Source organism: Arabidopsis thaliana, chromosome 5 (assembly GCF_000001735.4).
Source record: "Arabidopsis thaliana chromosome 5, partial sequence".
Taxonomy (NCBI): Eukaryota; Viridiplantae; Streptophyta; class Magnoliopsida; order Brassicales; family Brassicaceae; genus Arabidopsis; species Arabidopsis thaliana.
In genome coordinates this window covers 2,365,639-2,389,817 of record NC_003076.8, presented here as the reverse complement: position 1 = coordinate 2,389,817, position 24,179 = coordinate 2,365,639, and the positions used below count along the sequence as shown (strand labels likewise).

General features: G+C 37.5%; 9 protein-coding genes, 2 long non-coding RNA genes and 1 pseudogene across 21 annotated transcripts; 5 read left to right on the top strand and 7 right to left on the bottom strand.

The window, feature by feature from the left end:
- The first annotated feature begins 568 nt into the window (after nucleotides 1–568).
- Nucleotides 569–1,593, top strand: GRP19 (glycine-rich protein 19). 3 transcript variants are annotated; one of them, NM_120837.5, is made up of 2 exons: nucleotides 569–869; nucleotides 1,160–1,593. In NM_120837.5, the coding sequence occupies exons 1-2, from the start codon at nucleotides 634–636 to the stop codon at nucleotides 1,242–1,244; spliced, it is 321 nt and encodes a 106-aa protein (NP_196372.1). In that variant the 5' UTR covers nucleotides 569–633; the 3' UTR covers nucleotides 1,245–1,593. The 3 variants fall into 3 exon arrangements, with proteins under 3 accessions (NP_196372.1, NP_001119186.1, NP_001078543.1); NM_001125714.1 differs by having other exon boundaries at nucleotides 576–808; nucleotides 1,160–1,508; NM_001085074.1 differs by having other exon boundaries at nucleotides 576–869; nucleotides 1,171–1,508.
- A 975-nt stretch (nucleotides 1,594–2,568) lies between these two features.
- Nucleotides 2,569–3,918, top strand: GRP16 (glycine-rich protein 16). 2 transcript variants are annotated; one of them, NM_180457.3, is made up of 3 exons: nucleotides 2,569–2,868; nucleotides 3,129–3,359; nucleotides 3,407–3,805. In NM_180457.3, exons 1-3 carry the CDS (start codon nucleotides 2,612–2,614, stop codon nucleotides 3,489–3,491), a joined length of 573 nt encoding a protein of 190 aa, NP_850788.2. In that variant the 5' UTR covers nucleotides 2,569–2,611; the 3' UTR covers nucleotides 3,492–3,805. The 2 variants fall into 2 exon arrangements, with proteins under 2 accessions (NP_850788.2, NP_196371.1); NM_120836.5 differs by having other exon boundaries at nucleotides 3,129–3,918.
- On the bottom strand, nucleotides 3,690–3,728 carry AT5G07545 (uncharacterized protein; the record flags this gene model as incomplete). Its single annotated transcript, NM_001349600.1, has 1 exon — nucleotides 3,690–3,728. One exon carries the CDS (start codon nucleotides 3,726–3,728, stop codon nucleotides 3,690–3,692), a length of 39 nt encoding a protein of 12 aa, NP_001336536.1.
- A 1,374-nt stretch (nucleotides 3,919–5,292) lies between the features above and the next one.
- GRP17 (glycine rich protein 17) lies at nucleotides 5,293–7,437 on the top strand. 3 transcript variants are annotated; one of them, NM_001342948.1, is made up of 3 exons: nucleotides 5,293–5,741; nucleotides 5,928–6,613; nucleotides 6,680–7,437. In NM_001342948.1, exons 1-3 carry the CDS (start codon nucleotides 5,323–5,325, stop codon nucleotides 7,138–7,140), a joined length of 1,566 nt encoding a protein of 521 aa, NP_001331377.1. In that variant the 5' UTR covers nucleotides 5,293–5,322; the 3' UTR covers nucleotides 7,141–7,437. The 3 variants fall into 3 exon arrangements, with proteins under 3 accessions (NP_001331377.1, NP_001119185.1, NP_196370.1); NM_001125713.1 differs by having other exon boundaries at nucleotides 5,297–5,741; nucleotides 5,928–6,910; nucleotides 7,053–7,350; NM_120835.3 differs by having other exon boundaries at nucleotides 5,297–5,741; nucleotides 5,928–7,350.
- A 1,063-nt stretch (nucleotides 7,438–8,500) lies between these two features.
- On the top strand, nucleotides 8,501–9,920 carry GRP18 (glycine-rich protein 18). Of its 2 annotated transcripts, none has more exons than NM_120834.5 (2): nucleotides 8,501–8,832; nucleotides 9,169–9,920. In NM_120834.5, the coding sequence occupies exons 1-2, from the start codon at nucleotides 8,588–8,590 to the stop codon at nucleotides 9,608–9,610; spliced, it is 687 nt and encodes a 228-aa protein (NP_196369.1). In that variant the 5' UTR covers nucleotides 8,501–8,587; the 3' UTR covers nucleotides 9,611–9,920. The 2 variants fall into 2 exon arrangements, with proteins under 2 accessions (NP_196369.1, NP_001330023.1); NM_001342947.1 differs by having other exon boundaries at nucleotides 9,175–9,894.
- Nucleotides 9,921–10,988: 1,068 nt separating this feature from the next.
- GRP14 (glycine-rich protein 14) lies at nucleotides 10,989–12,115 on the top strand. 3 transcript variants are annotated; one of them, NM_001342946.1, is made up of 3 exons: nucleotides 10,994–11,305; nucleotides 11,630–11,742; nucleotides 11,779–12,115. In NM_001342946.1, the coding sequence occupies exons 1-3, from the start codon at nucleotides 11,055–11,057 to the stop codon at nucleotides 11,958–11,960; spliced, it is 546 nt and encodes a 181-aa protein (NP_001318499.1). In that variant the 5' UTR covers nucleotides 10,994–11,054; the 3' UTR covers nucleotides 11,961–12,115. The 3 variants fall into 3 exon arrangements, with proteins under 3 accessions (NP_196368.2, NP_001078542.1, NP_001318499.1); NM_120833.4 differs by having other exon boundaries at nucleotides 10,989–11,305; nucleotides 11,630–12,115; NM_001085073.1 differs by having other exon boundaries at nucleotides 10,989–11,305; nucleotides 11,654–12,108.
- A 320-nt stretch (nucleotides 12,116–12,435) lies between these two features.
- AT5G07505 lies at nucleotides 12,436–15,765 on the bottom strand (annotated as a pseudogene; the record flags this gene model as incomplete). The annotated part of the gene is made up of 1 exon: nucleotides 12,436–15,765.
- Nucleotides 15,766–16,162: 397 nt separating this feature from the next.
- PEI1 (Zinc finger C-x8-C-x5-C-x3-H type family protein) lies at nucleotides 16,163–17,199 on the bottom strand. Its single transcript, NM_120832.2, has one exon. It carries the CDS (start codon nucleotides 17,100–17,102, stop codon nucleotides 16,365–16,367), a length of 738 nt encoding a protein of 245 aa, NP_196367.1. The 5' UTR covers nucleotides 17,103–17,199; the 3' UTR covers nucleotides 16,163–16,364.
- Nucleotides 17,200–17,548: 349 nt separating this feature from the next.
- AT5G01415 lies at nucleotides 17,549–17,818 on the bottom strand. Its single transcript, NR_142504.1, has one exon. It is a non-coding gene; the product is annotated as an other RNA (long non-coding RNA).
- A 673-nt stretch (nucleotides 17,819–18,491) lies between these two features.
- Nucleotides 18,492–19,685, bottom strand: AT5G07490 (uncharacterized protein). The gene is made up of 2 exons (NM_120831.4): nucleotides 19,336–19,685; nucleotides 18,492–19,029 (listed from the first exon to the last, which is right to left on the bottom strand). Exons 1-2 carry the CDS (start codon nucleotides 19,568–19,570, stop codon nucleotides 18,815–18,817), a joined length of 450 nt encoding a protein of 149 aa, NP_196366.2. The 5' UTR covers nucleotides 19,571–19,685; the 3' UTR covers nucleotides 18,492–18,814.
- Nucleotides 19,686–20,121: 436 nt separating this feature from the next.
- KUOX1 (KAR-UP oxidoreductase 1) lies at nucleotides 20,122–22,651 on the bottom strand (the record flags this gene model as incomplete). 2 transcript variants are annotated; one of them, NM_001342944.1, is made up of 4 exons in its annotated part: nucleotides 20,122–20,539; nucleotides 20,649–20,964; nucleotides 21,783–22,030; nucleotides 22,421–22,651. In NM_001342944.1, 4 exons carry the CDS (start codon nucleotides 22,649–22,651, stop codon nucleotides 20,264–20,266), a joined length of 1,071 nt encoding a protein of 356 aa, NP_001318498.1. The 2 variants fall into 2 exon arrangements, with proteins under 2 accessions (NP_001318498.1, NP_001332701.1); NM_001342945.1 differs by having other exon boundaries at nucleotides 20,264–20,539; nucleotides 22,421–22,449.
- A 975-nt stretch (nucleotides 22,652–23,626) lies between these two features.
- Nucleotides 23,627–24,128, bottom strand: AT5G01405. The gene has a single exon (NR_142503.1). It is a non-coding gene; the product is annotated as an other RNA (long non-coding RNA).
- Nucleotides 24,129–24,179: the final 51 nt, after the last annotated feature.

The following is a 24,179-nucleotide window of genomic DNA, read 5'->3' as shown; positions in this document are numbered from 1 at the left end:
CAAGTACTTTAAATCGAAATTAATTAGAATCAGTTGCAAAAATTGGTCATGTATTCGGACATCGATCGGTTATATACTTAATATTCTATGGTCACAGACGTGCTGATAAAGAGCCACAATCATAAACTAAAATTAATATTACGATTCAGTAGATCAAAAAAAAAAAAAAAAATTGGTCGAATCTTAGCTTTTTTAGATTTTTCTTTATTATACTAAGCGATATGGCTATCCAATTTTTTCTCGTTTATCGAACTCTAAATTCTTGTTACCATTGTTAAAGGTATTTTTTGTTACAAATTTTCTTAGGAAAATGTGATAGTCACGAACTCAAATCTGTATTTTCTTCTTTAAAAACAGAAATTTAGGGATACGAAATCAAGATCATAACACATATTAAAACAAGGAAAAGGCCAAAAACCGTGACAATCCACAGAAAACCAAAGAGAGACAATGACGTGACGTAACACATATCTCCATTTTCATTCAGATCGTTTTGCATGGAGCATGAATGTGTAGCGTAGCGTTCACGTAGACTTCCACTAGTTCTTGATAAAACCCCACTTCTTCCCACCACTAAATCATAAACCATTCGATCAGACCAAATCCCAGCCGTTTAACTTGATCATCCCAAAGATGTTTGAGATTATTCAGGCGGTCTTCTCCGCCGGGGTTGCACTAGCTCTTTTGACATTCGCCGGTATAACCCTCGGCGGCTCAGTGGTCGCATGTATCATAAGCACACCACTTTTTGTCATTTTCAGTCCCGTTCTCGTGCCAGCGACTATAGCCACTACATTGCTAGCTTCAGGTTTCACAGCCTCCGGTTCCTTTGGTGCCACGGCTTTCACCATCCTTTCGTGGCTCTACAAGTAAATTATTGCAATTTGGTTTACTTTTATTGAAATGTAGTTTTAGGCATATGCATCTACATGGGAACTTATTTATATGCATGATTAGACATATAATATACATTTCAAGGGATGAACATTCGGTTATATATGGTATAGTTAATAGTTATTGATTTTGAGAATGTATAACCTTACTAAACTTTATCATGTTTGGTTTAAACCTGGTTCATGTTCGATTCATAATCTTTAGTTTATACAAACACAAATCAACGAATTTAATTTAGTAATCAGAAGTATGTGATTGTATGTAGGAAACGTACAGGGAGGGACCTACCAAAAATTCCAGGATTGACGCCACCGGCTCCGGCGTCTAACCCAGCAGGTTCCGGCGTCTAATCCAGCAGAATCGGGGAAATACGATTAGGCGTTTCCTAATTTGGGATGATGTATGAAGGAACTTGATCATACTAAATTACTGGGGTTCCATAAATAAAAATAAAAATTGATCTATCCTCTCTTTAATAAAAATACTAGTTACCTCCGAATATCATTCCATTGATGTATATCGTGTGTTACAAAAAGTATAATAAAATGTAATCGTCTTTATTGTATTTTTTTAATGAAGTAATATCATTGAGATTGCCATAGATGGGTTTTGGGATGTGTTGCAAGTTCACTACTATATCTACACTTAATCGCTAATAGTATATGCAAGGGTTATAATACTAAATAGATGAAATTTTTTAGTAAAAGTAAAGGCTTTCAAGACTGTTATATCTTTAAAACAGAGTTTACGCCTTCACAACTTTTAAATGTCTCTGCGGATTTTCTCCTTAATCATGTCACTCGGTAATTGCATATGGGCTATATAGCTAATAACAAATATAACCAAAAAGAAACCATTCTTATGGCAAAAAGGAGAAACACAAAAGCCTTCTTCTTTTTTTGGGGTTAAAAGTTGATGCATTGGAATTGAACAAAACATCTATGTATCACAACAAAAGTAAAAATCAAGCTCTGCTATTTCATCAAAACACAATAATATCAAAGATATAATTTGAGTTATTTTTGTTTGTTTCACAGAAGATAATTTGATGTTAATTAAGGCCTACAAAAGTTATATGAGAACTAGAGAAAAATGTTTAGTCAAGAGACACATATTAAAATTATATATTGTGGTCAAGTTTGAGTTGTTCGAAGTGTCCGTACCAAATTTCATCAAAAACAAAAGTCAGTCTTTGAACCAAATGATGAAGTGAGGAGGAGTGAGAGCTGCCGAGAAATGTGAGAAATCGCGATTGGTACGGACAACTACCCATCCTCAAAGGTTAATTTACCTAGTTCAATGTTTTAGGTCATCGCTTTTTTTTGGGTCATTATTACGTACTTGTAAGTTGTAATTATGCTTTGACTGAAACAAGTACAACGGACCTGAGCCGGACCTTGTAACTTCTTAATTATTTATCGTACATTAAATATATAGAAAATTATCTTAAACAATACATGAAACGTTAACGCCACACAAAAGAAGAAGCAAATCAGGCGTGACTTTTTTTTTGTTTTTGTTTTTTGTTTGTGTTGTGTGTGCACAATTTGGCGTGAGTTAACGTAGATCTCTATTTACTTCCCATCGTTTTGCATGGAGCATGCATGTGTACCGTACCGTGCACGTACACCACACAACTCTTTTCATAAAAGCCCTCTATCTTTCAACAAACATCCGATTAGAGTAGCAACAATAGAGATCAAACGTAACTCACAAAATGCTCTCGTTTCTTATCCCAGTTGTACAGTTTTTTCAGGTGGTTATCGCTGCCGTAGCATCTGTAGTCTTCTTAGTGTTCGCCGGTATAACCTTCGGTGCCTCAATTGTGGGACTAACCATAGCCACACCGCTTTTTGTCATCTTCAGTCCGATTCTCGTACCAGCCACTATAGCCACTACTTTCCTAGTCGGAGGGGCTACCGCTGCAGTTGCCCTAGGAGTGACGGCATTTGCTCTCATACTTTGGCTCTTTAAGTAAAATTTATTTATTCAATTTACTATTATTTTTTCCATGACTAAAGTTTTTTGAAAACCCTATTCAAACCCTCGAGGTGCACATCTCATATATCCACTATTTATCAAACGTCTTACATATCATATATTATAAGGCATGTGTGCATCTACAACGAACCTGCATAATGCATGTTTTATTGGTTCTAATGTTGAATAATGGATGTTTTCAGCACACAAAAAAAATCTAAATAGTTTCATGTACACTTGTGTGTGTGATGTAGACATAGGATTGGAGTAAAACCGAAGAACAATCCAGCTCCGAAAGGAGCCCCAACCAAAGCAGATCAACCGGGAGCGTCGGGAGGAGCGTCTGGAGATAAACCGGGAGAAATGTCAGGAGCAGGAGGACCGTCGGGAGATAAACCAGGAGGAGCGTCTGGAGGAGGAGATAAACCGGGAGGAGCGTCGGGAGGAGGACCTGGAGGAGCGTCGGGAGGAGCGTCGGGAGGAGCGTCGGGAGGAGCGTCGGGAGGAGCGTCGGGAGGAGCGTCGGGAGGAGGACCTGGAGGAGCGTCGGGAGGAGGACCTGGAGGAGCGTCGGGAGGAGGACCTGGAGGAGCGTCGGGAGGAGCTTCGGGAGATAAACCGGAAGGAGCACCGGGAGATAAACCCGGGGGAGCATGGGGGGGTAAACCGGGGAAAAAGCCAGGACATAAACCGGAGGGAGCGCGAGGAGGTAAACGGCTTGCGTGGTGGTAAGGATGATCATATGGAGCAACTTGAAACTTAATTATTAGGTTTCATAAATTAAACCTCATGTATCCATCTCTTTTTAGTAAATATTAATTACCGTAGAAGAAACTACATGTTTCAAATATCATTTCTATTAATGTATAGCATGGTACAAAGAAATTAACTATGAAACAATGCTTTGTTTAAATGAAGTAATTAATCGGTACTATAGCGTATATACATAGAATGGATCCAGTTTAACCAAAGCAACTGTATGTGACTATGTGAATGATTCAATCGTGAGACATTGAAATTGTCGTTTCTCCATTACCTTTTTGGAAGAAAAACCATCGAAAGCTAGCTAAGACTTTTTTTATTAAACGAACTTGCTACTATTTCTATGTTTTCTTTAAAATGAAAATTAAATTTGTTACTGTTTCACCTAAAACTCAAAAGTATTGCTTTTTAATTTTATTATTAAAAAAAAACTAATCTTATTTATGTTAAGAAACCTGTCAATTTTTCATTGTTAATTTCGGCTCTATAATTATTAATTAACAATCAATTTCTCAAAAATTGCAATCATGATTATGATTAGATATATATTAGTTGGATTGTGATGCATTTTTTGTAATATAAAATGGATGTTTGTATTAGTTTCTCACTCATGTAATTAAACACCAAATGCTAGAAACTAGTACTTTTGTTTCTCAGCTCTCGTCTATTGTTATATCTGCAACACGAACAAAAACCTTATCTAGGTGTTATATATCACGGTTATGTTTATGAGTTAGAAGGGATTCTTCAACAAAAATCACGGAACTACTTGTATATATGTATGTGTGTATCCGATCGAGGTTGACTTCCGGGGTTGGACGTTGAAGAAGACGAATTCATTGATTGGGCTTATATATGGGCATGTATTACTTGGTTCAAGTTTGTAACACTTTTAGCTTTTTCAATTCTATTCGAAACCAAAATATTGGGCTATATATCTTCATACAACCTTCAAGATAAATTGGACCAATTTTAGAAGAGCAAATTGAACCCGGCCGTTAGCGTTAGCCAAACCCCAACTCCTTTTCAGTACAATTAAATCAAGAATTTCTAATAAATCGTGAATTTCTAGACATACATATCATAATTTCGTCAAAGCGAGCCTACACCTAGTTTTGAGCTACATAACTCTTTTTTTTTTTTTTTTTTATGATTAGGAGGTTTCAAAACCCTTGGACCCATAATTTCTTATAATTAGTTTTGTAATACTAAATTCACCATTGAGAGCGACCTCTCGTCACTAGTAATTCGAAGATCTCATATTCATGACCTATATTAACCATCTTCCAGTCAAGTAATTTCAATCGAAATTCATCAAAATCATATATTTAACTTAGTAATCACATATGATATGGCTAATATACGTAATATAACGATAAAGATTTCTTCACGCTTTGATATTCCATAAAGCAATGGAAATATGGAATGGAAGAAAACATTTGAATTTTACAAGAAACAATAAATAGAAGGCCTACAAAACATGACAACCCACACACACACACACGAAAAGAGAAAATATAAAGAAGGACATGTAACGTGACGTAGCGTAGATCTCCATTCACTCCAATCGTTTTGCATGGAGCATGCATGTGTGTGTACCGTGCACGTAGTAGAGACCACACAACTCCTTCATAAAAGCCCTCTCTCTCTTACCATCACCAAAACACAACAATCCGATCAGAAAATATGAGCGAAGAACTAAGTCAAAAGCCATCATCAGCTCAGTCTCTGTCACTGAGAGAGGGCAGAAATAGGTTTCCTTTTCTGTCCCTGTCACAGAGAGAGGGCAGATTTTTTCCTTCTCTATCTCTTTCAGAGAGAGATGGAAGAAAGTTTTCTTTTCTCAGTATGTTCTCTTTTCTCATGCCACTGTTGGAGGTTATTAAGATTATTATTGCTTCTGTGGCCTCCGTAATCTTCGTCGGTTTCGCCTGTGTAACCCTCGCTGGTTCTGCCGCAGCATTAGTCGTAAGCACCCCGGTTTTCATCATATTTAGTCCTGTTCTCGTACCAGCTACGATAGCCACGGTTGTCTTGGCGACAGGATTCACGGCCGGTGGCTCTTTTGGAGCGACAGCACTTGGTCTCATCATGTGGCTTGTTAAGTAAGATTATTATAACAGCTTATATTGAGATCACTCGAGATTTATGCTTAATTATATAATATTCATAAACCTATAGTTTAAAAGTATATTGAACTTCATTTGTTAACGTACTTTATAAATATTGAACTTCGTTCGTTTTCTTAATTGGTCTCTAAGTATATATACATACTTTTTTGTGTGATGCAGACGTAGGATGGGAGTAAAGCCGAAGGATAATCCACCTCCGGCAGGACTTCCACCGAATTCGGGAGCAGGAGCAGGAGGAGCTCAAAGTCTGATCAAAAAGTCAAAGGCAAAGTCTAAAGGTGGGCTTAAGGCTTGGTGTAAGAAGATGTTAAAAAGTAAATTCGGTGGTAAAAAAGGCAAGTCCGGGGGTGGAAAAAGTAAATTTGGAGGTAAAGGCGGTAAGTCCGAAGGTGAAGAAGGTATGTCGTCTGGGGATGAAGGTATGTCTGGAAGTGAAGGAGGTATGTCCGGAGGTGAAGGAGGTAAATCCAAAAGTGGAAAAGGTAAACTCAAAGCTAAACTCGAAAAGAAAAAAGGTATGTCCGGAGGGTCCGAGAGTGAAGAAGGTATGTCTGGAAGTGAAGGAGGTATGTCTGGTGGTGGAGGAAGTAAATCCAAAAGTAAAAAAAGTAAACTCAAAGCTAAATTGGGAAAGAAAAAAGGTATGTCCGGAGGCATGTCAGGAAGTGAAGAAGGTATGTCTGGAAGTGAAGGAGGTATGTCCAGTGGTGGAGGAAGTAAATCCAAAAGTAAAAAAAGTAAACTCAAAGCTAAATTGGGAAAGAAAAAAAGTATGTCCGGAGGCATGTCAGGAAGTGAAGAAGGTATGTCTGGAAGTGAAGGAGGTATGTCCGGAGGTGGAGGAGGTAAATCCAAAAGTAGAAAAAGTAAACTCAAAGCTAATTTGGGAAAGAAAAAATGTATGTCCGGAGGCATGTCAGGAAGTGAAGGAGGTATGTCTCGAAGTGAAGGAGGTATATCCGGAGGTGGTATGTCTGGGGGCAGTGGAAGTAAACACAAAATTGGAGGAGGTAAACACGGAGGTCTTGGAGGTAAATTCGGAAAGAAAAGAGGCATGTCCGGAAGTGGAGGAGGCATGTCAGGAAGTGAAGGAGGTGTGTCTGGAAGTGAAGGAAGTATGTCCGGAGGTGGTATGTCTGGGGGTAGCGGAAGTAAACACAAAATTGGAGGAGGTAAACACGGAGGTCTTAGAGGTAAATTCGGAAAGAAAAGAGGTATGTCAGGAAGTGAAGGAGGTATGTCTGGAAGTGAAGGAGGTATGTCGGAAAGTGGTATGTCCGGGAGTGGAGGGGGTAAACACAAAATCGGAGGAGGTAAACACAAATTTGGAGGAGGTAAACACGGAGGTGGAGGTGGCCACATGGCGGAGTAAAGAACAATGGTCAAGTTGTTCCAACATTAAGCAGATCATTGTGCATTAGTTCAAGATTGTATGATTGGGAAAGTAAAAGAAAGAAAAAAATATTTTCTAATAAGTTTTATGTTTATATGTAATGTTGAATCTGATTATTATGATAAAAAGACATAAATGTGATACAATGTTTATTTTAAGAACAATAATAATGTGGCAACAGTTTTAGTCCATTCTGTAGTAGAATTGCTTCTGTTATTCAATTGTACGTAAGCATAGTTTTATAGTTAAAATGAATATAAAGAGGATGTTTCCCTAGTTATTTTCTATCTTGTATTAGATTTTCTGGTTCAAAATAAAAATTCAACTAACAAAGCAGTTTGGGTTTGTTGACAACAAAAATAAGCTACAGAAGAACTTAGAGACGCATGGTATGAATATTTATTTGAGGTTTGAAGTAATTTTTTGTGACCGCAAATTAGTTGTTAAAGGTTTCTAAGAATCATGTGTTAAGTTTATATGAATAGTTTTCAATACATAGTTTCTCACGTTCCAAGACTTTTTTCTATCATATATCTCACCAATGTAAGCCTTAGGACTCGAATTTGGGGCTAATACTAAAACAGCATCCCTTTTTCTTTCATATGTGATATGTATCATAAGAGCCCTCTAATATAGTCGTGTGGTTGAGTGGTTTTGGTGAACCTTCAACAACATTTTTTCCGTCTCAAACCTTCTCTCTCTCTCCATCCAACGGAAGAATAGGTGAACGGTTCTCGGGTTTCCGGTTATTTAGTTGCATTCTTAAGCGCCCCTTAGTGTGTTGAGAAATAGCTTGGACCAAACCATTCACCAAAGATCCTCTATGTAGTTTTGTTACGCATGATTGTATTTTAACAGCCAAGTGGTAGAATCTTGTTATCACCTTTTTAAAAATGTTTCATATATCTCCCCAAAATATATATATTCCTGAAAAAAGTCGAATGTATATGCTCGGCCTTCTCATGTTTCGACAATATTTTATTTTCGAATCTAATACAAATTTATTTTACGAGATTTGAAAATTAAACAGCATATTGCAATATCATCAAGCCGAATAGAGATTTACTGCAACCATCATCCGTAAAATCAAGCAAACTAGTATTCATCAAACTTCCACAAAATCTCGCCTCCTTGAATTTCTTTCGAAGCCCCTATATTAGGTTGTTCCAACCGTAAACATGAATTGCAACACGACAATTAATGTTTGAGCTTTTTAGAAGAAAGAAAAGATGGCTCAAAAACATGACAACCTAAAAAAAAGGAAAAAAAAAACAAGAAAGCAAAGGTGACGTGACGTAAATCTCTATTTACGATCCCATCGTTTTGCATGTAGACCCCTAACAACCATCAGATAACAAAGTATGAGCCGAAGAACTCCATCAAATCAAATCTCACTCATCAAACTTTAACATTTAACTATCACAATATGTTTTCTTTTCTTATCTTCTTGTTGGAGGCTTTTCAGGTGGTTATTGCTACCGTGGTCTCCATAGTCTTCTTAGTGTTCGCGGGTCTAACACTGGTAGGTTCAGCCACGGCATTAACCATAACAACACCGCTTTTTATTATATTCAGTCCGATTCTTGTACCAGCCACGATAGCCACTGCTGTCATAACCACAGGATTCACCACGGGTGGCGCACTCGGAGCGATGGCCGTTGCTCTCATCAGGTGGTTCATTAAGTGAAATTTTGTAAAACTATAGTCATTTTTGTTTTATGAAAAACTTGTTCAATTCTCTTTTTTTTTCTCTATTCTATCTTTGATTCTTTTCACATATTCTAATTCATTTATTTTAAAGAATTAGTGTACCCTGTGTACACTTAATGGTCTTATTAATTCTTTAATGTTTTGTCTTCTAACTTCGTTGTCTATTCCATCACAACCCATGTTTACCTTTTCTTGAAACATCATTAGAAAAACTGTCAACGTGATTAATAAGAAGTGGTACAATTTTGTTTTTAATACATAAGTAACCTTTGTACGCACTTGTGAGTATATATGTAGACGTAGGATGGGAGCTAAGCCGACTGCGGAAGGAACTTCGTCAGCCCAACCTCTTCTCAAATTGCCAGTTTATGGTGGATATGGAGGATTTTGGGGAGGAAAGAAATTTTCTGGAACATTCGGAAATAAACCAGGGGGTGGAAATCCGTTTGGAGACATCTCAAAATGGCTCGGACCAGGGGCCGCAGGTGGAGGTGCACCTGGAGGATTAGGAGGGGGCGGAAATCCGTTTGGAAACATCTCAAAATGGTTCGGACCAGGGGCCGCAGGTGGAGATGCATCTGCTGCTGGTGGTGCACCTGCCGCTGAAGCTGCACCAGCCGCTGGAGCTGCGCCTGCCGCTGGAGCTGCGCCTGCCGCTGGAGCTGCGCCTGCCGCTGGAGCTGCGCCTGCTGCTGGAGCTGCTCCTGCCGCTGGTGGAAGTACACCACCCACATGGTAAAGGAAATAAGTCAAGTTGTTCCAACATGTATATTGTGCATTGATTCATAAGGAAACAAAAGCTTTTTAAAACGTCTTTTGCTCATATGTATTCTCCAAGGTCAAAGCTGCTTACACAAGACTATGCTACAATGTTCATTAATTTATAGTATAAATCATATAGCTCGATGAACAAATGGGAACGTATAATGTATAATGTACGGTCGACTCTTAGACCATGTACATTGCACATTTAGTCGGCATTGTAGTCTGTAAATCATACTATATCAATTCTTAAGGTTTTTATATACTAAGTAATTTTAAATTGAAAATTGATTTCACTATTTTCAAATTTGTTATCTATAACAAAGCAAATTGATTATTGAATATTTGAAGAGAAAAAATAATAATTGAACTGAGAATAAATTATATATTTCTAATTAAAAATTACGTTACATTTGTAACTAAATTTTCTTTCAACAGCTACATTTTAAAATATCGTATATATAGTCAATCAAATTGCTGTTTTTTTTTTCTGGTCAACGATCAACAACCCAAACTTTTGATGGTATATACTGACAAGCGAGAAGTTTATTATCTATGTAACGGTTGCATGACTAGTGACTAGTACAAACTTAGCCAATAAACTCTGTTTTCTTCTAAAACTCTGTTTTTTTAACATTTGTGCATACGATCGAAACTGCAAAGACTTATAGAAGATCAAGAATCAGTTTACATGACATAAATCATTACAATTAAATTTACCATCTACATGACAAGATCTCGTATCTTGAATCTTGATCGCTACTTAGTGTGTTGAGAAACAGTTTGAAACAAACCATTCACCAAAGATCCCCTCTGTAGTTTTATTACGCATGATTGTCTTTTGACAGCCAAGTGGAAGAATCTTGATATCACCTTTTTTCAATGTTTCATATATATCCCCCAAACTTAGAAGAGTTTTCCTGAAAAAATCGAATATGCTCGGCCTTCTCATGTTCGACGATATTTTATTTTTGTATAATTATCTAAACTCTCCCACTTGGCCAACCTCACAAGAATCTCTTACAAATTTAATTTAGGAGATTTGAAAATTAAACAGGCATATTGCAATTTCATCAAGCATGAGAGTTTCGATAAAATCAAGCAAACTAGTATTCAAAATTCCACAAAATTTTGCCTCCTTGGATTTCTTTCGAAGCACCTATTTTAGGTTGTTTCAACCGTAAACGTGAATTGCAACACGACAATTAATCTTTGAGCTTCTTACAAGAAAGAAAAGATGGTCCAAAAACATGACAACTCAAAAACAAAAACAAAAAAGCAAAGGTGACGTGACGTAAATCTCTACTTACTCCCATTGTTTTGCATGTATAGACCCCTAACAACCATTTAATAATAAAGTATGAGCCAAAGAACTCCATCAAAACAAATCTCAGTCATTGAAATTTAACATCTATCCCAAAATGTTTTCTTTTCTCATCCTCCAAGTGTCGGAGGTTTTTCAGGTGGTTATTGCTGCCGTGGTCTCTATAGTCTTCTTAGTGTTAGCGGGTCTAACACTGGCAGGTTCAGCCACGGCATTAACCATAACCACACCGCTTTTTATCATATTCAGTCCGATTCTCGTACCAGCCACGATAGCCACTGCTGTCATAACCACAGGACTCACCGCTGGTGGCGCACTCGGAACGATGGCCGCCGCTTCTCTCCTCAGGTGCTTCATTAAGTGAAATTTTTAAAAACTAAAGACTTTTGTGTTTTATAAAAAAACTTGTTTAATTCTCTTTTGTCTATCTCTGATTCTTTTGACATACTACCTCATTTATTTTTAAGAGTATCGTACACTGTACACATTAATGTTCTAGTATTAATCTTTTAATGTTTCGTCTTCTAACTTTTGAGTTGTCTATTCTATCACAACCCATGTTTACCTTTTTTTGAAACATGATATATCATTAGAACAACTGCCAACGTGATTAATAAGAAGCGTTACAATTTGATTTCAATTTATAATTAACCTTTGTACACACTTATGTAGCCTGCGACGTAGGTTCGGGCGTAGGAGATTTGGGGGACTTAGGAGATTTGGGGGAGGTAGGAGATTTGGGGGAAGATTTGGAAAACCAGGGGGTGGAGGATTAGGAGGTGGAGGTTTACCTGGAGGATTAGGAGGATTAGGAGGTGGAGGTTTACCTGGAGGACTTGGAGGATTAGGAGGAGGCGAAAATCCGTTAGCTAAAATCTCAAAAATGTTCGGACCAGGGGCTGCAGGGGCCGCAAGTGGAGATGCACCTCCCGCTGAAACTGCACCTGCCGCTGGAGCTGCACCAGCCGCTGGAGCTGAACCGGCTGCACCACCCACATGGTAAAGGAAATAAGTCAAGTTGTTCCAACATGTAGCATATATATATATACGTTTATGCTCGTATGTAATCTCAAAGCTGCTTATACTGAAATAAAGAAACACAAGACTACAATTTTATTATTTTCTAGTATAAATCATATAACGTGATGAATAACCGGGAACTTATAAACAATGTACCGAGAACAAAGAGAGTATATTGTACGGTCGATTCTTAGGGCACCTCTATTGGTGTCTCAAATATCACTCAAAACATAAATTAATAGTAAACTTTAAAGACACCATATCGTTTTGGATCTAAAATGTCTATGCAGAGACACAAACTTCTACTATTCAAAGACACTCCTTTTTTTTCTTTTCTTTTTTAAATGTATTTTAAAAACATCTCATTTTTTCAACCAATAGAGATGCTCTTAGGTTTTTTTTTGGTGGGATGAGGGGGCAATGCACCCTACAAAAATTTATTAAAATAGAAAATAAAATTACAATCGAACTCTACGAGAATATGCAGACCCTCTTGCGTCCTCAGACAAACAAAGCGACAAATCGTCTGGACAAAAATCATATAAATGCAAACCTAAAGAAAGCGGAAAAGCATAGTTGGCTAATCCATCAGCGAGGTGATTACCTTCCCTATACACATGTGAAACTCGGACTGTCCAGTCCTTCGAAAGAAAGCCATAGCACAATCGTACTAGGAAAGACAAAGGATGCGTATCACTTATCCCCGTCTTGAGAAATCCCACTACTATCTCAGAGTCCACCTCTAATTCCAACTTCAGTATCTGTCTCTCCCACGCAATACAGAGCCCGTAATAAACCCCCTATAACTCCGCAAGTGGAGCTGAACATACCCCGATATTCAGCGCGAAGCCCTGAATCCAGCGTCCCTCTCTATCTCTCAGGACTCCCCCCGCTGCTGCTAACCCTGGGTTGCCTCGTGAAGCACCGTCCGTGTTGAGCTTAACCCAATCTGCAGGTGGCGGTTCCCAAGCAATCAGTCTCTCTACTCTGGTAATTGCTTCAGTACCTCCCAACACCGGAGCATGTGCTTGATAGACCTCCCTTGCAATATCCTTCACAAAACGCACCCGGTCTCTACACTTCCCTGTCACCCCAAAAACATTCCCACATCTCCACTTCCATCCCCACCACGCTGCCATCCCAAACACCGTTAACCAAGGCACGTCGTCCTTCAGCTTCCCGTCACTCACATTGGCGTAAATCCATTCGAGTAGGGATTGGCTAAAAAATTGTGCTCTGTTATTCCGCGCAACCAAACTGTTCCAGATCCCCGACATAGCAGGACAATCCCGTAAAACATGGAAAATAGTCTCCTCTCCACATATACATACCTGACAGGCATTAGAATCACACAAGTGTCGCCGGAATCTCTCTGAATTTGTCATAATCACTTGACTCACTATTAGCCACATGAATACTCTGATCCGCTCTGGAACTACACACTTCCAAATCTTCCCAAACAAAGACTCTACATTTGGTCTCGGGGAATGATTCCACTGTAAAAACGACGCGGCCGACTTCACACTGAATCTCCCATCCTGGCTTGGACCCCATGAGACTCTATCGGACGCTCCCGTCACTGTATCTACTACCATGGAGAGGAGTCGCAGTCTGTCCTGTGTTGATAGAAATGGTTCAATACGGCTCATATCCCACCCGACTCCCTCAACCCACAGGTCCCGAACCTTCAAATCTGCCATCTCTTCTGGAATAGTAGTCACAACATCGTCAATCAGCAGCCCATTGCTCAACCATTTATCTTTCCAAAACTTGATGGTTCTGCCATCTCCTAGAACCTAACTCAACCCCGGTATCACCACTTCTCTCAGTCCCGAACCCACACTCCTCCAAGTTGATGACCAGTTACTTTTTACAGCCGTCCATGACATATCATTTGTGTCTCTTACTTTATATTTGGCCCGGAGAACTTGTGTCCAAAGACTAGTGCGATCCTTCAGAATTCTCCACCCAACCTTAGCCAACAAAGCTTTATTCATTAGAGCTGCAGGCCTCATACCTAGACCACCTTCCCGCTTAGGCAGACAAATTCTTTTCCACGCTATCAAGTGTTGCTTCTTCTTCTCACTTGTACTTCCCCAAATGAAAGAGCGAGTTCCAACCTATTTAACGTGGACGTAGGGAGAGAAATAGTACTCATCGAGTGAACTGGAATAGAAGAGAGGACCGATTTGGACAAGGTGATCCTTCCTGCTAAACTCAACATACACCCCTTCCAGCCGGATAATCTAGAAGAGACTCTCTCAACAACTTCACCAAAAGTATCCTTATTAATTCTCTTGTGCAAGATAGGCATACCAAATCACAGGTTGCTTTAATACCGCTCTCGTCGCTAATCTCCTTAGCCAAATCACGGTCAATATTACCCGAAAAGAAGATCTTAGACTTCTCTAAGTTTACCTTCTGACCGGAGGCAACACAGAATTTCTCCAACACTCTTCTCATAATCCTTATCTGACTAATTGAAGCCTCCGCAAACAAAATAAGATCATCAGCAAAACATATGTGAGAGAGTTTCGGTCCTCCTCTCGAAATACTAATCGGTTTCCACTCTTTGTGTCTTGTTGATAACTCAATTAAGTGACAAAGTCTCTCAAGACAAAGCACAAACAGATATAGAGACAAGGGATCCCCTTGACGAAGGCCTCTAGAGGGCTGAAATGCCTCTGTTTGTTCTCCATTCCATAACACAGTCATCGAAGGACCGGTCACGCATTTCATGATCCACTCTATCCACTTAACCGGCAGTCGAGCTGCTCTAAGAGTATCTTCTAGAAAATCCCACCGAATTCTGTCATAGGCTTTCTCTAGATCCAATTTGAGCAGCATCCAACCTTTGACTCCCTTCTTCCTCCTCATGGAATGAACTGCCTCTTGAACAATCAAAATATTATCCGTACTCAACCTCCCCGGTATAAAACTTGATTGAGCTGGTCCAATAAGCAGAGGCATTACTCCCTTCAATCTTATAACCAAAGCTTTAGTAATAGTCTTGAAAAGGACATTACATAGGCTTATTGGTCTAAATTGAGTTACTAGCTCCGGCTTCGCTACCTTGGCGATAAGGACTACCAAAGCATCATTCATACTCTCCGGTAGGATTCCCGTCTCAAAGAAGTCTAAAGCGAACCTTATCACTGACGACCCCACAGTCTCCCAATTCTGCTGGTAGAAAACGGGTTGATAGCCGTCGGGGCCTGGGGCCTTAAATTTCCCCATACTTCGTACTGATTCTTCAATCTCAGCAGGCGTGAAAGGTCGATTCAGCTCCGTGAAAGCACTTTGTGATAGAATAGTGAACCCCTCAAGCGGTAAAGGAGTTAAAACTGGATTCACATCCTCCAGGGAGTACAACCTTTTATAGTAATTCACCGTCATCAATTCCAACTCCTTCGCGTCTGTAACCCAGCGACCACCATCTGCCTTAAGCATTTCGATCCTATTTCTCCTACGTCGAATGATAGTTGATGTGTGAAAAAAAATTGTATTACGGTCCCCAGCCGCTAACAACTTTTCCCTCGATTTCTGGTACCAATTCATCTCCTCCTGTTTCAGAATCACATCAAACTCCTTAAGTAGACTCTTCTCCTTCTCTAGAAGATCATCCGTGGGAGTACTGTCCAATTGATCCTGAATCCTCTTAATCTCATTAAGCAATTTTTCTTTTTTCTGTTGGACATTACCAAAAACTTCTTTATTCCATCTCTTTAGAGTACCTCGCAGTTTAAACAGAGCAACTTAGAGTACCATGCTCTTAGGTGTTCCGTCATGTAGTTCATATTATATCAATTTTAAATTAAAAATTGATTTTACTATTTTCATATTTGGTTTTCTTATACCAAAGCAAATTGATTATAGATGTTTTTAAGATAAATTATCAATTATAAATTTTTTAATTAAAAATTACTTTATTTGTAACTAAATTTTCTTTCAACATCTACATTTTACAAAATAATCGTATATACTGTCAATCAAATTGCTGTTTTATTTTTCTGGTCAACGATCAACAACCCAAACTTTTTATAGCTATATACGGATATACCGAGTTACTGACAAGCGACAACTATAATATCTACGTAACGGTTGCATGACTAGTAGTGACTAAAATACAAACTTAGCCAATTTTCTTTTGAAACTCTGTTTTATAACATTGTTTATACGATAGAAAATACAAAGACTTATAGAAGATCAAGAATCTGTTTACATGCAAAGAGAAGTAACTTCTTTTGCGACATTGCAATAAATCATTACAATTAAATTTACCATATACATGACAAGATCTCTCATCTTGAATCTTGATCTTGTGGATTTTAACAAAATCCACTTTATTTATCGGGTTTCTTTTGTTCTCTGCTTTGATTTCCCAAATTTAATCGACCAACTCTGAGATCCAATCAAAGTGTGACAAATCCAAATCCAAATCGGACGGCTCATAATGATCATCCACAATGCTCATCCGACTCCAACACTTCAACAACACCTTCTCCTCGTTACTATCTAAATCATCTTTCCCGCTTCTCACCGGAGACCGTGACGTGTCGTAACCCTCGTCGTCCATTCTCATCGTCACTCCATCGCCGTTTCCACCACCTCTAGCCCTCACCGGCCTATATGCGTACCTGCACCTGTGCTTTCCTTCAGACTGCCTTAGCTGCTCCGGCGCGTGGGCAAAGAAACACACTTTCCTCTGACACAAGTTCCCGGCGTTACATGCGCGTGTTCGGTAACGCGCCGGGTGGAGCCAGTACTCGAATACGCCATGTGCGAATTCGCATGAGTCGCCACGGTGGCATGCGCCATTTCGGAAAGCCGGGCATGCGACTGCACAGTAAGTGTAACGGCGAGGATCACGGCGTGTGGCTTTCTCGCCACGGTGAGCGTAGGGACACTCCGTCCAGTCGTGGCTACGAGTACGAGGACACCGTTTGATTTTGTAAGCGTACATACGGAACTCATCTGAGCCGTAGATCGCATCGTCGATGTTTGGGATCGAAGGGTCAATCTCGTAAGCTCCTGCGTTCCCAGGTTTGCTTAAAATGTACCCGAAAGTAGAGTATTGCTGCTCTCCGATATCGTAGAATGCCATTGGACTTGCACTTTTCAACATTTTTCCTTGCAATGATCTAAAGAGTTATTTTGGTTTAATAAATGTCTTTCTTTCGAAATTTAAGAAAGGAACAAAAAAAAAACTACAGAGATTTCATCTTAGGAAAATCTTAAGTAATTTAGGAAACTGAAAGGGGAATTTATAGGAAGAAAAACGAAATAAAAAGTCGAATATTTAATAATTTTACCTTTTGCAATGAAAAATGCCAAAACTATATTTTAAAGTTTAAACGTTACAGTTATTTTTTGTTGCATGCACTTATATACTGTGGATACATAATATCTTAACGGCAACGGAAGATGGTGAAAGATAAACTAATATGATTTGAAGATATATTTTTCCAGATGCAGCAGATCGTATGTAAAGTATATACAATTACAGTAATTTACAAAAATCGTCATCATGATCAACGTTTTAGAATATTTCAATATTTGATTATGGTGTTAAATGGTGTTTGATTCGTGAGAGGTAAAGTTAACAGACGTTAATAAGGGCAGCGTTTACGTGAAGGAAGAAGAGTGAAAAACATTTGGAAACACACGAGTGGTAAAAATTGCATGAGAAGGCACACGTGTAAGTGATAATCAGAAGAACTTAAAAATAATAAAGAGGAGAGGAGCACCATCTGGCACACGTGTCGAGAGGAATCCTTTAAATCCTCGACAGCCGTTTCTCTTTTGCAATCTTGGTAGGTTGGTGAGAGCATTGCTAAATCCAAAGACAATAGAAATAGTTTGCAAATGTCATTTCCATAATTTATATTTTAGTCGTAATAAATTTGATCGAAGTAGGAAATGATTATACAGCATACTATTATCACCATAAAAAGCTTATTTATCACTTTTTTATTTAGATCCGAAAAGTTTTGCGTTAAATACATTTTTTCGGAGCGAAAATCAGGCATAAATAAAGTTTTTTCTGTGCACTTGATATTCGTATCGTTTTTTCTTTATGTCCGAAAAGTTTTGCGTTAAATACATTTTCTCGGACCGAAGATAAGACAAAAACAAAACTTTTTCCTCGCATCTACTATTCAAATCGCTTTTTTGTTATATCCGAAAATTGTTACGTTAAATACATCTTTTTAAATTGAGAATCGTACGAAAATAAAGTTTTTTCATCATTTCATATCCGAATCTACTTTTTTTAAAATATGGTTTTAGATTCTAACTGTTTTAGCTATGAATTTTAGATAAAAAAATAATTTCTTTCTAATTTGTAGCTAAAACAGTTGAATCTAAAATCATGTTATAGAAAAATTGGATTCGGATATAATTGTTTTCTTTTTGTTTAGAGCCTTTACACACTAGATTAATGTCTTTATTTTTGGCAGATCTATAAAGTGACGGTTTTTAATCAGAATTTATGCCAGTTTACAAGGTTTTTTTTGGAAAGACGCGTATTCTTTTCTGAAAAGAAAAGAAGCAATTGCATGCACAAATGGTAACGTTTAAACTTTTTTCCCTAGTCTTTTTTAAACATCAAACCGCTGTCCTCCAAGTTGTAGCAGATTAATCAAAAAGAAAGGCGTCAATACAGAGTGAAAGTAGTTCTTGTGGATCTTGAAGATAATGTGAAGAACTAAATATAAAAGTTTAACCAAAGAAACACATCTCCTGATCAACTAACATGCGCAATCAAAATAGAAAGAAAAAAAAGAATAATTCGTTTTGAAAGTTTATCTCGTAAATATTTATCAAACAAAAAGGTGATTAATAAAAACCTTTCATCACTTTCCTTGAAGCTTGTATCCTCCGATTGCGTTTATTAGCCTCGCGTTTTAGTTTATTTTTTGAATGTCCGACCTCTGTGGCGGCTCCTAAGAATCCGGTCTGAGTTCCGTCGCTGTCATTGTCAATGTCTCCTTCGATCGTTAATCCTTCAATCCTAGCCGCAATGGAGTCCCCTTTCACCCCAACATCTACATCTATACGTAAAAAAATGTGCAATCATTTTATTTGACGCTACAAATCTACTTAAGAGTATCAAATATGTATGTACGTTACACATATCTATCATGTGAGTTCCGAATTGATTTTAAAAAAGAAAGATTATGTGTTTAAGGAAACTTGATTCATGGCCTTCTATCACAAGTAAATAACTGGATCAAAAAGACTAGAAGATGCAACATTCTCAAATAGATGGTTTGTTTGCACGCATAGAGAATCGAGCAAATATATATGATAGCCTAAGATCATGAATAGGGACACAATGTGTATAATTGTAAACAAACCTGGATTAGAGAAGAACCAAAGGACGAGAGCACAAGCAAGAAGGACAAAAGGGATTATGTGAACGGCGTTTTCAGCAAACTTGGTACGTGACTTCTCTTTCTTAGTCATCTCTTGGCCAGTGGGATCGTATGGAGCCGGCTCGTCTTCGTCTAAGCCCTTCCATAATCCCTTTGGTGCGGACCAAGGCACCGAGTAATCCTCGGTCACACGGTTCCAGCTCGCGGATCTGTACATATTGGGTCTATATAATCCGATCTTGTTGTGTAGAAGGGATTGGATCAGTGTCTTTACAACGTAACGAATTAAGGCTAAAAGATACTTTTGTGTCAAATCAGATAAAAATCGTAATTCTTTACTAAACAAACACCCCTTAAAAATTTATTAAATATTTGGTGGCGAATTTAGGGCCTACGCCTTTGGTAAATACAGATGGACCAGATCGATGTTAGGACTTTGTCAAAATTCTTGAATGAATCTCACTCGTTATTAATTACGTAGATTTTTTCGAATTATTATATACATATATTTATGTTTTTTTTTAAAGGTTTTTTTTTTTAAAGGGTTTATGTTTTTAAAATATTTATGTTTAAAAAAAAAAACCAATTAACCATGCATATTATATTTCTTTTCTTCTATTTGTAAATAGAAAAATATTTAATAAAAATAATCTAAATTAGACGCGCACATACATATTTGGGTGGTATTTTGATTTCAATGAATATTTGGAAATCGAGAGAATGATATGCTAATTATATATCTTACATTACAATTTAACACGTATATATGTCTCTGATATACATCTCCACGTTATCACAGGTTAAACGCCAAAAGGACATGGACTGAGTCATACCGTGTACCAAACCAAACCGGGCTAAGACCTGATCAGTCCTTTATTCTTATTCTGTATTTATTTTATTGTCCTCTTAATCAGTCCTTGATTCTGAGAGTGTCAATAAACCTATCCCCTTGAGAAATGTCATTTTTGACAAGAAAATCAAGAAAATCGTTAAAGCTGCTCTCTTTATACCGAACCGGATTTTCATCGTTAACCAATTCGCGCGGTACACTCATCTTATCGTCCATACCCAAGCTATGCAAGCTCGCGAGAGAGATTCTCGTCTTCTCTTCATTCAAAGTGACTTTATGAACGATGCTCTTGTATAATCCATTGCTTAGAACTTCCACATGGTCACCAATATGGACCTAAATAAAGAAAAAAGAGCGAAGATGCATGGTGATTACATTTTTTGTTTTGGATCTAAACGTTTCAATTATTTCTGTTTACGTCTAAACCGGTACAGTTGAAACGCACCTTAAGTACACCTGTGACTTGTGGGACACCAACCCAACGGCCAGATCCACCGTGAGCCATTGGATCGAAGATCTTGAGACCGTCCAAGTTCTGTAGAAGGAGGGTGATGCAACTATAGTCTGAATGCGGCGGCAGGCCTAGCGCCGTCTCAGGGTCCGGACAGGGTGGATAGCAGTTAACTGTCATGACTTGCATGCCGTTTTCGTCCATCCGAGACGACAGGTAGTCTCTCCCTAGACCTAGGCTTTCCGTTATTGCTCCCATTAACTCTATCGATAGTTTCCTCACTTCCTCGCAGAACTTTCCCATTTTTTCCCTGAATTATTCACAAAAACGCAAACACGTGTGTGTACTTAAATACGTATAATAGACGATTAGTACTTGCAAAATGTGATAGACATGGTCTAAAAAACGTAAAACAAAACAGAACAGTAATTATGTCTTTCTTAATTATACAATGTAAATCCTCAACCTATTCCATTATATAAAATAAATTAAGATAAAAGATGGTCAAATCATGAAATAGTTTATTTTTAAGTCAGTTCTAAATTTCTTTAATACACAGGCAACAAAACTGTTTTTTTTTTTTTTTTAATCATAAAACCCATAGGTTAGAAAGAAAAACAAAACCGTGTTCTATGTTAGAGAACAAAAACAAAAAAGAGTACCACGTACAAAAAACAAAAAAACAGGGAAGATATGTGATATTTTTTAATCAATTAGAAAAAAGAAAGAAAGTTAAGAATAAATTAACTGTTAGGTAACTTAACGATGTTATTACGTACTAAATTAAATATATAGTGCAAAGAGAAAATTAGCTCTTTAAATTTAGACGATCATATTTGATAAGAAATTAAATTGACTAAAAATGTCTATTGCATAAAGCTTATTCAGTATTTTAATATATATTCATATATTATTTTATTGTTTTTAACATAAGGACAAAAAAAGAAAAAAAGAAAAATGATAAGTGAAGGGTTGCAAGTAAAACAAAGGATTTCTTAAACCTTACCTTAGTTAGGACGGTCCAGGTGATTCAGTTCATTAGATGCACGTCAAGAAAAAAGACAAAATCTGCCGCTATATTTTGTAGATGCAATGTATAAGTATGACCTAATCAGTGACATGTAATACCTGTATCCGGGTGGATTCTCTGGCCAAAGATGAATCCAACGATGAAGAGGATGTGCATAGTGCTTTAGAAAAATCCTCCAGAATTGGATCGTGTCCAAACCGTCCTTGAGACTCGTACTGTACCGAACCGGTGCGTAGACATCGTTTGACATAAACTGTTTCTTCTCCTTCGCCGGCAGCTCGAAGAAGCTATTCGCAACCTCCAAGGCGTCATCTAGTATGTTCTGGTTGATTCCATGGTTCACTATCTAATATATTCATCGGACAAAAAGAATGGAAAAAATGAATCAGTTAGAGTGGAAGGATATACCGGAAAATGTTGAAATATTTTGGAGCCAATTAACCAGAAACTACATTTAGACCCCCGGCATGTGACAGCCACGTCACGTTACTAACACAGCTGATATTTTGATTTCAACGAATACGAGAGCTGATTTAACGTGATTTTAAATAATGACACGAACTATATGTATGTTAATACTATGTTGAATCCGTGGTTATCAAATGTAAGCAAACTTCTACATTACATATATCGTTGATAAAAAGAAACAAAAAGTGGATGAAAAAGCAGTTTCCTTGCAACCAAAATTTCGGAAAAAAACTCAAAGTTATATGAATTTACTTGTAAAATAGCTTACTTGAAAAAAACCAAGATGTTGACATGCCAAACTTAGCTCCTGAATAACCCCTCGACGTTCATCATCTCCCCCTTTCAGCCGAGAAACATCGATAGTGGGTACGATTCCGGAATTTGAGTCACATGGTTTGCTAGAAGGCGGGACGACGTAACAGTCAGGTACATACGGTAAACTCCTCTCTTGTGCAGAATTCCCCATTTTGAATGTGCTTGAATCCTCACCTTTCTCCATTATTGGTATTTGAATTTGAGTGTTGAGAAATCGGTTAATATTGTGAAGGGATAACTAAAATGAAAGTGTGAGTGGCTCCTCTATATATAAGGTTTGTAGGCTTGTAGTCGTTTATTGATATTTCGGAGTTATATATTAAAATATGACGGTCGAATACTAAATTATTATTCTTCCTTTTTGGAATATCTAGAGCATGTGTAACTGTCAATTGTTTATCGTGTACCAATAAGAAACTAAACTTTATTATCAAAATGATAATATAATGAACATCCATATGTTGTACGAAATGTATAAGAATGTCCAAATTCATATATGACGAGGGATATTAATAAGATGTTGGGATATAGTAGGAAGTAGGAACACTAACATGGATTTAATTTTTAAATGGAGACTTCGATCTCATTCATAGTCCCAACTACTAAAAAACAAAAAGAAGCTTTCCGCAAAAAAGCATCCTCTTGTCCGGATTTCAAGCCTTCATAAATATGTTGGACACATATGTGAATGCATGTACAGATAAATTCGATATATATGTCGTTTGAGTTGTAACAATTCTGTAAAAATAATAATGAAATTGTTATATACGGTCATGCGTAAGGTCTAGGTAAAATGTATTGCGCCGGGTTCCTTCATGCAATGGGCATTTATCTTCCTTTGGGAAAGACAAAAAAATGTCTGATGTCACATTGTCACTGACATTAAAATGAGAATTTTCAATCATAATTTAACACAACTAGCAATTAAGAAATAATATTACATCGATTTTTCATCGAAATACAACTACCTAGCTTCTAGTGATATACAGTATTAGTACTATTTTTCGTTGGGTATATTAGTTAATTTATAAATACGTAATACGTAAATAAAAGTTGCAAACAAAATGTTCATCCTAGAAATTATATTTTAGGACAAAAAGAATTGTTTTCTTGTACATGTTTTAAAAATTCGACTATATTTTAACTTTTTATCCCAAAAGGCTAAACCATATATCTAGTATAATTTTTCGATCATACATGTTCTAGTTCTGATGCTCCAACAACTATAAAAAGTGTTACAAGGGAAATTCTCTGGACGCATATTATTAGGTAGGTTTGGTAAAGAGAAACACTCAGGATTAGTCGAGGAGTTATGGTTCAACACCCCTTCAATGCCAATTCCAAGCCCTCTGCAAGTATTTTCGAGAAAAGGAAAAGTACATAACAACTAATATCACCATTCCACAAGATCATATATAAATACAAGCATTATTTACTGGCCATTAAAATCTTCCCTATATTTGTATGTTGTGCAATCAAGAACAAAAAATAAATATGAATTACTGCTTCAATATCTCCATCAAGATTTAACCATTTTAGGGTTGTGGACTTTAACTAACAGCATATGAATCATATGAATTGTGAAACACGAAAAATTTGTTAAGAACAAAAAAAAGGCTATAGGGAACAAAGCAGATCATATATGTTGTGGTGGTTGTGAAGTTAGGTTATCCACCAATGAGCAACCTTAACCTATGCCTTATATAAAAACA